The sequence below is a fragment of the Staurois parvus genome, unplaced genomic scaffold (genome assembly GCF_062004578.1).
Source record: "Staurois parvus isolate SC_StPar_1 unplaced genomic scaffold, SC_StPar_1.0 ptg000647l, whole genome shotgun sequence".
Classification (NCBI taxonomy): Eukaryota; Metazoa; Chordata; class Amphibia; order Anura; family Ranidae; genus Staurois; species Staurois parvus.
In genome coordinates, this window is record NW_028318443.1 from 1833441 (window position 1) to 1850060 (window position 16620).

Sequence of the window (16620 nt, forward strand, 5' to 3'; positions counted from 1 at the left end):
CATACTTTATACTTTATTTCTTTGAATCCGTCAGGAGAACATGACCCCAGTGTGGAGACGATTCCTGTTATCTTTTCTGCTCCTGGAGAAAATGTGACACTTCTCAGTCGCATCAGAATTAGGAATGTAAATACTTTACCCAACGTTACTGCCTGCCGTATAAGTTCTACGACAGAAACAGAAAACTGCGTGTTCAAAGATTCGATTTTATCTTTCAAAATAAATCAAGTGACTCATTCACACCAAGGATCTTATTGGTGGAATATAACAACTTCTACAAGTCATGGAAATACATCATCTAACCTTCTTGGACCAGAACTTCAAATTATAGGTACATTTTATGTATTTTTATGCATCATTTATTGTTATTCATTATTTTAAGTGGAAGTGACACGTTTTGATAGGAGCAATAATAGTAACAGAACAGTTTCACTAGCAAAACTATTTTCTCATGTTTACTTTATTTCCAAAAGTCAGGGCTGAACTTTAAAATGCATATACTGTGTACATTTTTCATTTTAGCTATGTAAACATGAAATATTGATTTCCAGTACCTCCTTACCTCATGGTAAAAAAATTCAGTTGTTTACAGGGCACAATAGCGCAAGTTGATATTTACACAGTGTCTCCTCACCTTGCTACATTCCTTCTCTTCGGCTTTGTCTGAGGTTCCTATCAGCTATAGAGTGCCTTTAAGGAAATGACTACTGCTAGGTTGTCTCTTTAGCTAACTTGTGGTGCTCTGTGAATCCTTTGTCATATAATAAATGTTTAGGTTTAGAATAAAGATGATAAAATATGCAAAGTAAAGGGGACTAAAGTTCATTCCCTTTAAAAATGTATGCAAATTACTTCATTATTACCAAAATAGGTACATGTGTATGTAATTGTAATGCATAATTTATTGTTATTCATTTCTTAGGTGGAAGTGACACATTTTAATAAAAAAAAAATAATGGCAACGTGCAAAAATATTTTACTTGTTTTCTTTATTGTCAAAGGTCAGGACTTAAATATTAACTATAAAAATATTTATATATTTATATATATTTGTATATATTTTTTAGTTGAGTTGAGTAAATTTGAAATTTTGCTTTCCAGTTTCTCCTTATCTAATGTTATAAAAATGTAGTTGCTTACAGACCTCAGTAGCTTAAGCTGAAATTTACTCACACAAGTAAATCAGTGCAGGGACTCCTCACCTTGCTACCCTCCTTCTCTACAGCTCTGTCTGAGAAGGAGTGTCTGAAAGGACATGAATACTGCTAGGCTGTATCTTTAGATAATTAGTAGTGCTCTGTGAATGCATTTTCATGTGTTAAAAGCTTAAGTGTGGAGAAAAGATGATAACATATGTAAAGTAAAATGGAATAAAATCATTATAGTTTCACTTTAAATACACGGCTCAAACAAATTAAAGGAACACTTTGAAACCCATCAGATCTCAATGGGAAAAAATCTCCTGCTGGATCTCTATACTGATATGGACGGGGTAATGTGTTGAGAATATAAAGATGCCCCATTGTTTGATGGAAATAAAAATGATCGACCTACAGAGGAATGAATTCAAAGACACCCCAAAAATCAAAGTGAAAAAATGATGCAGCAGGCAAGTCCATTTTGCTGAAATGTCATTGCAGCCACTCAGAATGGTCCTCAGTAGTTTGTATGGCCCCCACGTGCTTGTATGCATGCCTGACAACGTCGGGTCATGCTCCTAATGAGAGGACGGATGGTGTCCTGGGGGATTTCCTCCCAGATCTGGACCAGGGCATCAATGAGCTCCTGGACAGTCTGAGGTGCAACCTGGCGGCGTCGGATGGACCGAAACATGATATCCCAGAGATGTTTTATTGGACTTAGGTCAGGTGAGCGTGGGAGACATTCAATGGTATCAATTCCTTCATCCTCCAGGAACTGCGTGCATACTCTCGCCACATGAGGCTGGGCATTGTCTGTACCAGGTGGAACCCAGGACCCACTGCACCAGCGTAGGGTCTGACAATGAGTCCAAGGATTTCATCATACCTAATGGCAGTCAGGGTGGCATTGTCTAGCCTGTAGAGGTCTGTGCTTTCCTCCATGGATATGCCTCCCCAGACCATCACTGACCCACCACCAAAACGGTCATGCTAAACGATGTTACAGGCAGCAGAACGTTCTCCACGGCTTCTCCAGACCCTTTCACGTCTGTCACATGTGCTCAGGGTGAACCTGCTCTCATCTGTGAAAAGCACAGGATGCCAGTGGTGGACCTGCCAATTCTGGTGTTCAATGTCAAATGCCAATCAAGCTCTATGGTGCCGGGCAGTGAGCACAGGGCCCACTAGAGGACGTTGAGCCCTCAGGCCACCTTCATGAAGTCTGTTTCTGATTATTTGGTCAGGTATGGCCTCATGCTACCAGTAGTGACACTGACCCTAGCCAAATGCAAAACTAGTGAAAAACAGTCAGAAAAAAGATGAGTAGGGAAAAAATGTCAGTGGCCTCCACCTGTAAAACCATTCCTGTTTTGGGGGTCATCTCATTGTTGTCCATCTAGTACACCTGTTGTTAATTTAATTACCACTAAAGCAGCTGAAACTGATTGACAACCCCCTCTGCTACTTACCTGACCAGATCAATATCCCAGGAGATTCATTGATTAAAAAGTCTTCTTTTCATTTTTATGAGCAGTATATATATATATATATACTGTATATATATATATATATATATATACACATATACTGTATATATATATATATATATATATATATATATATATATATATATATGGCTTCATTATTATCAAAATGATCAATATTACTTACTACTATTGGTATTATTTATTACACATCTGTAACAGGCACCACAGATGGGACCCAATTGGGTTCAGACTGGTTAACCAGGTTTTAGTTCTAGCAGCTGGCGCAGACAGTGCTGGACGTCGTGGAAAAGACATAGAAAGTTCAATGTTCCCACTTGATTATCAAAGGTAAAAGCCCTTAGACAGGACAGGAAGTGAAGGTAAATCTTCCCAGAGGGGACCCAGGCAGAAAACAAAAAGCTGCCGGGAGTTTAATACTTTTCTTGACGCCTTAGATATGATTTCACTGAATACTACATTAGGATGTAACTCTTCATTTTTTTTCTTAACTGTTAGATAAAACAAATTCATTAAACATCAGTCAGCCAGAGGAAGCTGAATTCTATGGACCCACAACAATCACTTGCAGCTTCACAGTACAGAATAAGAGCAATGTATTAATGACTGAAGTGTACTGGATGATCGGAGACCCAAGAGAGGACTACGTCTACCACCCAAACCCGGACTACATACACCCGGATTACAGGGGCAAGACCAGACTGGTAAATGGCTCCAATCTTCTCCTGCAAGACTTCAATGGTTCAGATAACACCACCTTCTACTGCCGAGTGATAATACGAAGATGTTTGGCTACCATGAATGACCCGAACTTTGTGGGGACAATCTTAGAAGACGGTGCTGGAACACGTTTAGGAATTAGAGGTATGTAATAACTTGCAAATGACAAAAATTGAAAGTAGTCTTCTGCTATTGCAGCAGCTGTTATTAGTTTTGCTTTTTGTTTTTACTAATTTTTGGTGTCATTTATTGATCATTTCATTATTTTTTTTTTAGCAAAAAAAAGTATTTTGACATATTGCACAATATTTGGGTTAATGTTCCTTTTAATTGGCTATTTCTTTTAATCCTCGAATCACAAAATACATAAACATGCTGAAAAGGATCTAAAATGTTGTGCTTTATTTTTATTACTACAATTTTGTTAACTTTGTGGATTTAGTTTTCCAATAAAATGTCATTCAGTGACTCCAGCTAATGTAAAACGACTACTTCATTCATCTCATGTCCTCATTTTACCTTTTCTGTGTGTAACCAATGGTCCACTTAACCACTTCCAGTCTGGACACTTTCACCCCCCTCCAGTCCAGGCCAATTTTCAGCTTTCAGCGCTATCACACTTTGAATGACAATTGCGCGGTCATGCAACACTGTACCCATACAAATTTTTTACCATTTTTTTGAGACAGATAAAACTTTATTTTGGTGGTATTTATTCACCACTGAGATTTTTATTTTTTTTTGCTATATAAATGAAAATGTCCAAAAATTTTGAAAAAAAGTGTTTCTCTTATAAAATTTTGCAAATATATAATCTTTTTTCATAAATCTTTAAAAAAAATTTATTCTGTTATCTTTTTAGTAAAAAAAAAAAAATAACCCAAATTAGTTTATAAATCTTTTTTTTTTACATTTTTATTTTATTTTTATATTATTATTTGTTTTTTTAACATACTGTCACCCTAGCAGTGCAGTGTCACCATGGTAACACTACTACTTGTGGGGGGTGAGCCATTGAGAACTACTGTGTGAGCTGTGATTGGTCATAACTTGTCACATGGTACAAGGCTGTTGTGAATAGTCTTGTACCGTGTGACCTCTGTGATTATACACAGATTTCACATGTAGTAAGCAATGATGTCAGAAGTGACACCTTGCTTACTACTCTTCATGTGATCACTGATTGGCCAATCAGTGATCACATGATCGGGACCTCACACAGAGGTCCCGTACAATGATCGGTGTTCCACTGTGGGCACTGGATCACGGTGCTGCACGCTCCCAGGGAGCGAGCACAAGCAGGGAGCGGGGAGGCCATTTAGAAACGGCTACCCGTCCCTGCACTGCTCCCATCCGTCCGTTTATGTACATGGGCTGGACAGAAAGTGGTTAAGAACCAGGCTTATTCTGTGACCTTCGTATGTGTTAGCCACTGCATGCGAGCATGGGGAATGGGGGCACTTTAAACATTTTTTTAATTTATTTATTTTATTACATTTTTTTAACATGCTGACAACCAGTGAGTCCTCCCCACCCAGCCAACTCAGCTGTCAGCTTGGGACTCCTGGCCGTTGGCTGAATGTAAACAAAGGAGCAGGAATGGTGCTAAACAGAAATGGAACGCGCTCCCCTCCCCCCTCCAAAAAAAAGTTTACACTAGACTCACTCAAAATAAAAGTGTGGGTCTACTCCAAAAATCCATATTAGATCCTTATCAATGCATGCAGGCAAGGGAAAGCATGCTCTCCCAAGCCCTACCAGGCCACAGGTCCTCACCATTGGGACCATTCCTAGACAGGGAGAATCTCTCCTTGGCAATGCATCTTATCCCCATGTTGATGAGGTCAAAGGCCTCTTCCCCACAACCCTGACCTGATGGTGGAGTGGGTCTGTGGGTGGGGTTCTTATCGGGACCTGTGGCCAATAAGAATGTGTCTTTTGAAGAAGGGGGCCCAGGGTCTTTAGGGGATCTTTCCCTTCAGGATTTTTCTTTAAGAAGCAAATTGTTTCTTATAGAGTGACCGGGAAATGATGGTGGGAACATCTTAATGCATTGAATTGTTTATATGAAAAACGAAGGGCAACCAAACTGATAAGATGCTCAGCTATAAGGAAAGATTAGCTGAAATTAATTTATTCTCTTTTAGGAAAAGGAGATTGGGGGGGAGGGGGGTGTGATCACCATGTACAAATACATAAGTGACCCATATGGTGAACCTGGTGTAGAGTTTCACTTTCAGGGCATTACAGAGGACAAGGGGGTGCTCTTTACATCTGGAGGAAAAGAGATTTAACCATCAAATCTTGGGTGAGAACCTTCTTCCCTCAGCCAGGGCATTGAAAATGGGTGGTGGATGGGTGTTCCAGCTTGACAATGACCCAAAACACACAGCCAAGGCAACAAAGGAGTGTCTCAAGAAGAAGCACATTAAGGTCCTGGAGTGGCCTAGCCAGTCTCCAGACCTTAATCCGATTGAAAATCTGTGGAGGAAGCTGAAAGTTCGAGTTGCCAAATGTCAGCCACCAAACCTTAATGACTTGAAGAGGATCTGCCAAGAGCAGTGGGTCAAAATCCCTCCTGAGATGTCTGCAAACCTGGGGGCCAACTCCAGGAAACATCTGACCTCAGTAAGTCATGTTTTGTGAAGGGGATCAAATACTTATTTCCCTCATGAACATGCAGATCAGTCATCATTTGTTAGACATGCATTTCTGCTGAATTTTTTGTTGCTATTCTGTCTCTCAGGGTTACAATACACCGAACATTCGATTTTTAGACCGATTATTTCTTTGTGAGTGGGCAAACATTCAAAATCAGCAGGGGAGCAAATACTTATTTCCTTCATTGTAGATGGACTAGTGTCTTTTTTCATCACATCACTAACTATGTAACTATAAATCAAGTGCACAGAGCAACTGGAACTGGACACTTGTCGACCGCCTAACTGGGAAAATATGACCTTACTTAATAATGGAAGTATGGCTGCAGCTAGACGCCATGACCCCGGCATTAATTTTTCCCTCAGGTGCCGGACTTTCTGTTAAAAGTGATCTTAGTGGTGGATTTACCGCTGGATCACTTTTAGAAGTGACAGGAGGGGGTCACCCCCCCCTCTCCCGCTGCCTTCCTGTGCTTCCTAGGCTAACCTGGATGAACAGTAGCTCCAGGAACTGACCTGGAGCTGTTGACGGCTGAACATAGAGGTTAAATAAAGGAAATATGGCCTCCACTCATCTCGATAGACTAGGAGGACCGAAGTGATGTCACTTGTGGTTTCTGCACCACATAAACAAGGCCTTTTTTTTAACTACTTCCCGTCTGGCCAATGTATATAAACGACTGGAGGGTGGCTGTGTAGGGGCGGGTTGCCGTTCATAAACGGCGCCCGTCATTTTGGACTGGAAGCGCGCAGCATCGCGATCCGGTGTACGGGACCTTTGTGTGAGGTCCCGATCATGTGATTGCCAGGGACCGACTGACAACTCACGGGGCCCCTGGGCAATAGGGGATCATGGGGCCCCTGTGTCCTTGCCCGCACTCAAACCACACCCAAAAAAGCCTATGAAAGGTACCAGGGGCATCTCATGGGGCCCCTTACTAACCCCGGGCCCTCGGGCAGTGCCCGAGTTTCCGAATGGTCAGTCCGCCCCTGGTGATTACTGATTGGCCAATCAGTGATCACATGAAGAGTAGTAAGCAAGATGTCACTTGTGACATCATTGCTTACTACTAGTGAAATCTGTGAACGATCACAGAGGTCACATGGTACAAGGCTATTAATAACAGCCTTGTACCATGTGACAAGCTGTGACCAATCACAGCTCACACAGTATTTCTCAATGGCTGCAAGAATTCAGCCAGAGAGGAGAAATTATTGCTTTTACAGCCTTTATGGGTGTAAAAACAATCAGTGTAAAAAAATAAAATCTTTATTACCCCCCACAAGTAGTACAGTGTCACTATGGTGACACTGTACTGCTAGGGTGACAGTATGTTAAAAAAAAAATACAAATATAAAAAAATCATTTTTGAAAAATTATAATTTTTGGTTATAAACTAATTTTGGTTATTTTTTTTTTTACTAAAAAGATAGATGAATACATTTTGGCCAAGATTTATGAAGAAAGATTATTTATTTGCAAAATTTTATAAGAAAAGCACTTTTTTTCAAAATAGTTGGACTTTTTCAGTTATACAGCAAAAAAAAATCCCAGTGGTGAATAAATACCACCAAAATAAAGTTTTATCTGTCTCAAAAAAATGCTACAAATATCATATGGGTACAGTGTTGCATGACCGCGCAATTGTCATTCAAAGTGTGATAGCACTGAAAGCTGAAAATTAGCCTGGACTGGAAGAGGGTAAAAGTGTCCAGACTAGAAGGGGGGGAAAGTGTCCGGACTGGAAGGGGGTGAAAGTGTCCGGCCTGGAAGGGGGTGAAAGTGTCCGGCCTGGAAGGGGGTGAAAGTGTCCGGACTGGAAGGGGGGGAAAGTGTCCGGACTGGAAGGGGGTGAAAGTGTCCGGACTGGAAGGGGGGGAAAGTGTCCGGACTGGAAGGGGGGGAAAGTGTCCGGACAGGAAGGGGGTGAAAGTGTCCGGACTGGAGGAGGGTGAAAGTGTCCGGACTGGAAGGGGGTGAAAGTGTCCGGACTGGAAGGGGATGAAAGTGTCCAGACTGGAATGGGGGGAAGTGTCCGGACTGGAAGGAGGGGAAGTGTCCGGACAGGAAGGGGGTGAAAGTGTCCGGACTGGAGGAGGGTGAAAGTGTCCGGACTGGAAGGGGGGGAAAGTGTCCGGACAGGAAGGGGGTGAAAGTGTCCGGACTGGAGGAGGGTGAAAGTGTCCGGACTGGAAGGGGGTGAAAGTGTCCGGACTGGAAGGGGATGAAAGTGTCCAGACTGGAAGGGGGGGAAAGTGTCCGGACTGGAAGGGGATGAAAGTGTCCGGACTGGAAGGGGGGGAAAGTGTCCGGACTGGAATGGGGGGAAGTGTCCGGACTGGAAGGAGGGGAAGTGTCCGGACTGGAGGAGGGTGAAAGTGTCTGGACTGGAAGGGGGTGAAAGTGTCTGGACTGGAAGGGGGTGAAAGTGTCCGGACTGGAAGGGGTTAAAACATGACATGTTAGATATCTATTTACTCGGAGTAACATTATCGTTCATATATTAAAACAAAATTCGGGTACATATTGTGCTTTTTTGTATATTTCAAATTCACTAAAATGTATTTCCCCAAAAAATTGTGTTTTAAAAGCCGCTGCTCAAAAACTATGTGACATAAAGGACTGAAATGACCACTTTTTTATTCTGTAGGGCCTCTGCTAAAAAAATATATACAGTATATATAATATTTGGGGGTTCTAAGTAATTTTTTAGCAAAAATTACTGATTTTTACTTGTAGACAAAGAGTGTCAGAAAAAGGCCTGGCCCTTAAGTGGTTAAATGATGTACTTTTTTTTTTCAAAATTCACCTTCCAGTGTGGGAAGACAACATTAGAGAACAAATTCACTGGAATGTCACCCAACGCCAAATCAATAAATTTACAGCAAATCTGGGGTTGGTGAAATCCCCAGTTGATGCCCAATAAGAATGTGCCGGTTGATGAGGAGGGTTCAGGGTCAGGAGCGGACTGACCATTTGGGTACTCGGGCACTGCCCAAGGGCCCAAAAACAGTAGGGGGCCCCATGAGATGCCCCTGGTACTTTTCATAGGCTTTTTTGTGTGTGGTTTGAGTGTGGGTGAGGACACAGGGGCCCCATGATCCCCTATTGCCCCGGGGCCCCTTGAGTTGTCAGTCCGCCCCTGTTCAGGGTCATTAGAGATTTGTCCCTTGCTTTAGGCTGGTGATGCAAACCTATAATGAATAAAATTGCCTTTATATGACCCCCGATATCTCTTATAACTGCCTGTATCTTTTAATTTCCAGGTAACCCCTCTCCATTATTACTAATTGTACTGAGTGTGGTCCTTGTCCTGGTTTTCCTGGTCATCTTCATTCTGTTGATTATCGCCTTGATAAAAAGAAGAGGTAATCCTGCATTGCCATTCAAACTTTAGGGGGCTGGATTGTGGGCAGCGGGAGTAGAAAATTCTCTGGTATCGGTAGGAGTAAACAATAGGTTTGGTGGTCAGAATAGTGCCCCAATGTTGGTGTCAGTGGGAGGAATAGCGCCCCATCATTGGTATCAGTGGGAGGAATAGTGTCCCATCATTGGTTTCAGTGGGAGGAATAGTGCCACATCATTGGTATCAGTGGGAGGAATAGCGCCCCATCATTGGTATCAGTGGGAGGAATAGTGCCCCATCATTGGTATCAGTGGGAGGAATAGTGCCCCATCATTGGTATCAGTGGGAGGAATAGTGCCCCATCATTGGTGTCAGTGGGAGGAATAGTGCCCCATCATTGGTATCAGTGGGAGGAATAGTGTCCCGTCATTGGTGTCAGTGGGAGGAATAGTGCCCCATCGTTGATGTCAGTGAGAGGAATAGTGCCCCATCGTTGATATCAGTGGGAGTTATAGTGCCCCACCATTGGTGTCAGGGGAAGGAATAGTGCCCCACCATTGGTGTCAGGGGAAGGAATATTGCCCCATCATTAGTGTCAGTGAGAGAAATAGTGCCCCATCATTGATGTCAGTGAGAGCAATAGTGCCTCAATGTTGGTGTCAGTGGGATTAATAGTGCCCCATCATTGGTGTCAGTGGAAGGAATATTGCCCCATCGTTGGTGTCAGTGGGAGGAATAGTTCTCCATCATTGGTGTCAGTGGAAGGAATAGTGCCCCATCATTGGTATCAGTGGGAGGAATAGTGCCCCATCATTGGTGTCAGTGGGAGGAATAGTTCTCCATCATTGGTGTCAGTGGAAGGAATAGTGCCCCATCATTGGTATCAGTGGGAGGAATAGTGCCCCATCATTGGTGTCAGTGGGAGGAATAGTGTCCTATCATTGGTATCAGTGGGAGGAATAATGCCCCATCATTGGTATCAGTCTGAGGAATAGTGCCCCATCATTGGTATCGGTGGGAGGAATAGTGCCCCATCATTGGTATCAGTGGGAGGAATAGTGTCCCAATGTTGGTGTCAGTGGGAGGAATATTGCCCCATCATTGGTATCAGTGAGAGTAATAGTCCCTCTTCATGGAAGGAATAGTGACCCAAGGTCCGAATAAAAGCAAACAAGAAGCCACATCCGCCGCCAGTTTGGAGACCCCTGATATAAAGGTTTTCTAGTAAAATTGTATTGTGGCTTATTAGTTGAATGGGGGAAATTGGTGTAAATTTTGGAAGAAGGAAAACATTCTAAATCTGAAATACAAGGTAGCTATGTTGTTGCTCAACACGATATTCTAGGTGTAGGCACTAGTCGTACATATGACTGTAACATAAATATAGTGGGAGCTTATGTTATTATGTCCTAAACAGCATTATGTCCTAAAGGACCATGAGTAAGGAGATTTTGGTGGGGACACTGGAGAGCGGAATAAGAGGAGACAAACTATTAAAATGTATGTTTTTATTGCTCTCTGTGTCCCCCACTTCGGAGATTCTCCCGCTATTTGTACTGGTGACCAAAGAAAGTAAGGGGAAGTCAAAATTGTATAAAATTTTACAGCACCCCCATCACCCTGAGGATACACGCAAATGCAATTGCACCCGTACTGTAGGCCCCGCGCGTATTTATCAATAGCAATTGCAGTTATGGCCATAAACCTCAGCGTGAGCTCAATAATTCTATGGTCGTCATTCACAAATACATTTACACTGATAGTCTGTAAAGGCTTTTCAAGCATCACCTATAAAAAATTGTAGGTACTGAAGTTTGTCGCCATGTCACAGATGTGCACAATTTGGTGTCTCCACACCGTAGGTATCTATTTAATCAATGCAACATCGTCTTTTACATTTTACCAAAACTGTGTTCTATTTGTGTTTGTGTCCATTGCAATTCATTTTAGTGTATTTTTTCCTGACAATTTCCAAAAGCCACCATTTTATTTTTCAGAGCCTCTGCTTTCAGAAAAATATGTTTGAGGGTTCTAAGTAATTTTCTGGCAAAAAAAAATAAATCTGATTTTTACAAGTGTGTGCAAAAAAAAATGCCCTGGAGAGTGGTTACAGAGAAGATAACATTGTGATTTTTTTTTTATTTCCCCATGTAGGTAACAAAGTACACAGCTCTAGGTATGCTCATCCATTATGACCTTTCTATCTGTCCTTCCTTCCGTCTGTCTGTCCTTCCGTCTGTCTGTCCTTCCGTCCTTCCGTCCGTCCGTCCTTCCGTCCGTCCTTCCTTCCTTCCGTCCATCCGTCCTTCCTTCCGTCCGTCCGTCCTTCCTTCCTTCCTTCCGTCTGTCCGTCCTTCCTTCCGTCCGTCCGTCCTTCCGTCCGTCCTTCCGTCCTTCCGTCCGTCCGTCCGTCCTTCCGTCCGTCCGTCCTTCCGTCCGTCCGTCCTTCCGTCCGTCCTTCCGTCCGTCCTTCCGTCCGTCCTTCCGTCCGTCCGTCCTTCCGTCCTTCCGTCCGTCCGTCCTTCCGTCCGTCCTTCCGTCCGTCCGTCCTTCCGTCCGTCCTTCCGTCCGTCCGTCCTTCCGTCTGTCCGTCCTTCCGTCCGTCCTTCCGTCCGTCCTTCCGTCCGTCCGTCCGTCCTTCCGTCCGTCCTTCCGTCCTTCCTTCCTTCCGTCTGTCCGTCCTTCCTTCCTTCCGTCTGTCCTTCCTTCCTGCCGTCCGTCCGTCCTTCCTTCTGTCCGTCCTTCCTTCCGTCTGTCCGTCCTTCCTTCCTTCCGTCTGTCCGTCCTTCCTTCCTTCCGTCTGTCCGTCCTTCCTTCCTTCCGTCTGTCCGTCCTTCCTTCCTTCCGTCTGTCCGTCCTTCCTTCCTTCCGTCTGTCCGTCCTTCCTTCCGTCTGTCCGTCCTTCCTTCCGTCTGTCCGTCCTTCCTTCCGTCTGTCCGTCCGTCCGTCCTTCCGTCTGTCCGTCCGTCTATCTATATCAAATTCTGTCTTCCTAGTTGTCTATCTCTCTAAATAAAACTTTAATCTTTAATAAATGACAACAATTAAATGTAATTGATGCTTCAATACAAATGTATGAGTATCTACGCACCTCTCCGACTAACACAAATTATCTTTATTGATCAGGAAGGCTATTGCTGAAACTACAGAGAAGACAGAGGATACAAAAGTAGGTAAAAATAAATTCACGCAGAAGTTCCAATACACACATTACTCCTACACTTCTGAGGGACACGAGCTCTCCGTTTGGCTACTAGGGCTAGTAAATAACTAGTTCTGAGTATACAGATACATTGTACACCACGTACATTAATGGAATTAGGAAAGGTTACATCTGACTGGCAGTGTGGTAAACCTCTGTTATGTTTTTTGGAGTAAGGGTAATGTGATTTTAGAAATCTACTTGTTCCAGGTTCACAGTTAGTTGTGCTCAAACGTTTGCCTCCCCTTGGAGAATTGGTAATATACAGTATGGACCATTTCTACAGAAAACATGAGTAAGCGGGCAAAACACATTTCTTTTATTTCTTATTGGATTCTTATTCATCTGTAGGTGATAACAGAATGGTACAATCTTAAAACAAGGCATGGCAAGAAACCAAATGAAATGCGCCCCCCCCCCCTTTCAAAAGTCTGCATCCCCTTAGTTCCTAATCCTGTGTATTGCCCCCTTTAGCATCAATGACAGCGTGCCGTCTTTATGTAATAATTGTCTATGAGGCCCCCGAATTCTTGCCGCTGGTATGGCTTCCCATTCATCTTGGCAAAATGTCTCCAGGTCTTGCAAAGTCTGGTTGTCTTGCGTGAACCGCACATTTGATACCTCCCTAGAGCGGCCCGATGATATTAAGGTCAGTAGACTGCGATGGCCACTCCAGAACCTTCACCTTTTTCTGCTGTAACCACTGGAGGGTCAACTTGGTCTTGTGCTTAGGGTCATTGTTGTGATGGAAAAGTCCAAGAACGTCTCATGAGCAGCTTTCGTACAGAGGAATGCAAATCGTCTGACAGTATTTTCTGATAACATGCTACATTCATCTTCCTGTCAATTTCCACAAGATTCCCTGTGCCTTTAGAGCTCACACACCCCCAAAACATCAGTGAGCCACCACCATGCTTCACAGTGGGGATGATATTCTTGGCGCTATAGTCCTCGTTGACCCCTCTCCAAACAAATGACTTATGGTTACGACCAGAAAGCTCTATTTTGGTCTCATCATTTCAGAATACAGTGTGCCTGAAGCTGTGAGATGTGTTAAGGTGTTGGCATATTTTAACCGGGTCTTTTTGTGGCATCGGCACAGTAAAAGTTATTTCTGGCAGCTCAGCCATGCAGCTCATTTTTGATGAAGTATCGATGTTTTGTGCTCCTTGAAACAACCACAGCAGCCTGTATTTCTCTTGAATTTACCTGTTGCTTTTTCTTTGCGATCTGCAATCCTCCTTGGTCTACCTGACCGTGGCTTGGTTTCAAGAGATCCCTGAACTTTCCACTTCTTAATAAGTGATTGAACAGTACTGACCGGCATATTCAAGGCTTTGGATATCTTTTTATATCCTTTTCCATTTTTATAAAGTTCCATTACCTTGTTACGCAGGTCTTTTGACAGTTCTTTTCTGCTCCCCAAGGCTCAGTATCTAGCTTGTTCAGTGCATCCATGTAAGAGCTAACAAACTCATTGACTATTTATACAGAGACACTAATTGCAATTTAAAAAGCCACAGATGTGGGAACTTAAACTTTAATTGCCATTTTAACCTGCGTGTGTCACCTTGTGTGTCTGTATATATTGTTTTTTGTTTCTTTTTTTTTTTTCAGAAAGAAAGCGGTGTCCTCATTTATGCTGAGCACTGTACATGGCTATAATTATTTAACCTATACTGTTCATTTAAATATTCCAACAGGGTGAAAATTTGGTATATGCTACTGTGAATCACTCATCATCTTCTACAACGAAAAAGACAGAGAGCTCATTGGATCCCGATACAGAGATTGTCTATGCAGATGTGAAAAAGAACTAATAAAAAAAACAAACTTGACTGGAGATTCGTGATGTTGCTTAACTCTGGGGGTTTTTTGGAACTTTGCAAACAGGTTTTCTGGGGAGGAAATCCCCTCCACCTCCTCTACTTCATGTTTCCAATAAAAATGCAGAATGTGCATGCAGCATTGCTTACAGCCCCCAACTTAGCTCTAGAAGTCATACAAATATGAAAGCATTTAAAACAAATCTTTTTTTGACCTACAGTATGAAGCTTTGCCTTGACTTGCTAGTAAAGTCAAAACGTCTGCAGAGCTATGAATACTGAGGTTACCAGATTTTCAAAATGAAGTGCAGGGACACCCTGCTGGCCTTATCCACTTTTAACCACCCACCATCCCAAAATGATGCCCCCATATGTTGTTATACCATCAAAAGCACTCCTCCATTTTTAATGTCTTCAAACAATGGGTCCAAGACTTTCGGAAAAAGAGGACAGAAGACAAATAGACTTCAAATAAGAGGCATCAAGATATTCATGCATAGTTAAGAGAGATGCCTTGAAGGTATCAAGAAGAGAAAGTCAAGTGGCTCCATTGTGGGTTGGTGTCTACACAGTGCTACTGGTGGGTTGACACTTGTACAATACAATGTGTATGCTATGTTACTGGATGGCCAGGGACAGTGCTGGGGGGAGCATGTTATTTTGGGGGATAGAAACCTCAAAACAGGGACTTCCTCAGGAAGCAGGTACGTATGGTAACCATAATGTACACCCCCATGCCACCCCCATAAGCATCCCTGGTAATTGGTCATTTAGTCACCATGCAAATAAGAGATTCCACAACAAGACTAATGTCAATCACACTCAACCTCCTAGAGTAGAGGTCTTCAAACTTTCTAAACATAGGGCCAGTTTACATTCCATCAGACTTTCGGGGACCGGACTTTGGCCATTGGGAGTAGAAATTGTTCCAGCATCTGTGGGAGTAAACAACACATCGTTGGTATTAGGGGGAGGAATAGCACCCCTTCATTGATGTAAGTGGGAGGAATAGTGCCCAATTGTTGGTGTCAGCGGGAGGAATAGTGCCCCTTTCATTAGTGTCAGTTTGAGGAATAGTACCCTACTGTTGGTGTCATTGGGGGTAAAAATAGTGCCCCATTGTTGGTGTCAGTGGTAGGAATAGTGACCCATTATTGGTGTCAGTGGGAGAAATAGTGCCCTATTGTTGGTGTCAGTGGGAGGAATAGTGCCCCTTTCAATGGTGTCAGTTTGAGGAATAGTACCCTACTGTTGGTGTCATTGGGGGTTAAAATAGTGCCCCATTGTTGGTGTCAGTGGTAGGAATAGTGACCCATTATTGGTGTCAGTGGGAGAAATAGTGCCCTATTGTTGGTGTCAATGGGAGAAATAGTGCCTCATTGTTGACGTCAGTAGCAGTAATTATGCCCCATTGTTGATGGGAGGAAAGGAATAGTGTCTTGTATAAGTGGACCCCGAGGGCCAGATAAAGGCAAGAAAAGGGCCACATCTGGCCCCCTGGCCGCAGTTTGGAGACCACTGTCCTAGAGGTTTGGCCCAGAGGAAGTCAAAACGAAATTGCCTCAACAACTTTGGCACATGGAGGGGAAAAATCCTTTGGAATTCCTTGCATAGTTGGATTAATATCTTGGATTAAATTATACTTAAATTATCTATTTTTAACTGTAAATTTAAATATAACCAGTTTCCCTCTGCCCTATAGGGCGGCTCTCCTGTGCAAAATCACGCATATATACAGTGAGGAACAGAAGTATTTGAACACCCTGCGATTTTGCAAGTTCTCCCACTTAGAAATCATGGAGGGGTCTGACATTTACATTGTAGGTGCATTCCCACTCTGAGAGACAGAATTTAAAAAAAATTCAGGAAATCCCATTGTATGATTTGTAAAGAATGTATTTGTCTTGCACTGCTGAACAGAAGTATTTGAACACCTGAGAAAATCAGTGTTAATATTTGGTACAGAAGCCTTTGTTTGCAATTACAGAGGTCAGACGTTTCCTGTAGTTCTTGGCCAGGTTTGCACTGCAACAGGGATTTTGGCCGACTCCTTCACACAGATCTCTAGATCTGTCAGGTTTCGGGGCTGTCGCTGAGCAACACGGAGTTTCAGCTCCCTCCAAAGATGTTCTATTGGATTTAGGTCTGGAGACTGGCTAGGCCACTCCAGAACCTTGATATGCTTCTTACGGAGCCACTCCTTGGTTATCCTGGCTGT

General features: G+C 43.0%; 1 protein-coding gene across 1 annotated transcript in view; it reads left to right on the plus strand.

Annotated features, from left to right (window-relative positions):
- LOC149448968 (uncharacterized) overlaps positions 1-14414 on the plus strand; it is a 29520-nt gene extending 15106 nt beyond the window's left edge. The window contains exons 3-8 of the mRNA XM_089694020.1: positions 35-331; positions 3146-3511; positions 9295-9396; positions 11529-11550; positions 12501-12543; positions 14280-14414. Coding sequence (XP_089550146.1) covers positions 35-331; positions 3146-3511; positions 9295-9396; positions 11529-11550; positions 12501-12543; positions 14280-14396 — 947 coding nt within the window. The 3' untranslated portion in view covers positions 14397-14414. The remainder of the gene's footprint in view (positions 1-34; positions 332-3145; positions 3512-9294; positions 9397-11528; positions 11551-12500; positions 12544-14279) is intronic.
- Positions 14415-16620: the final 2206 nt, after the last annotated feature.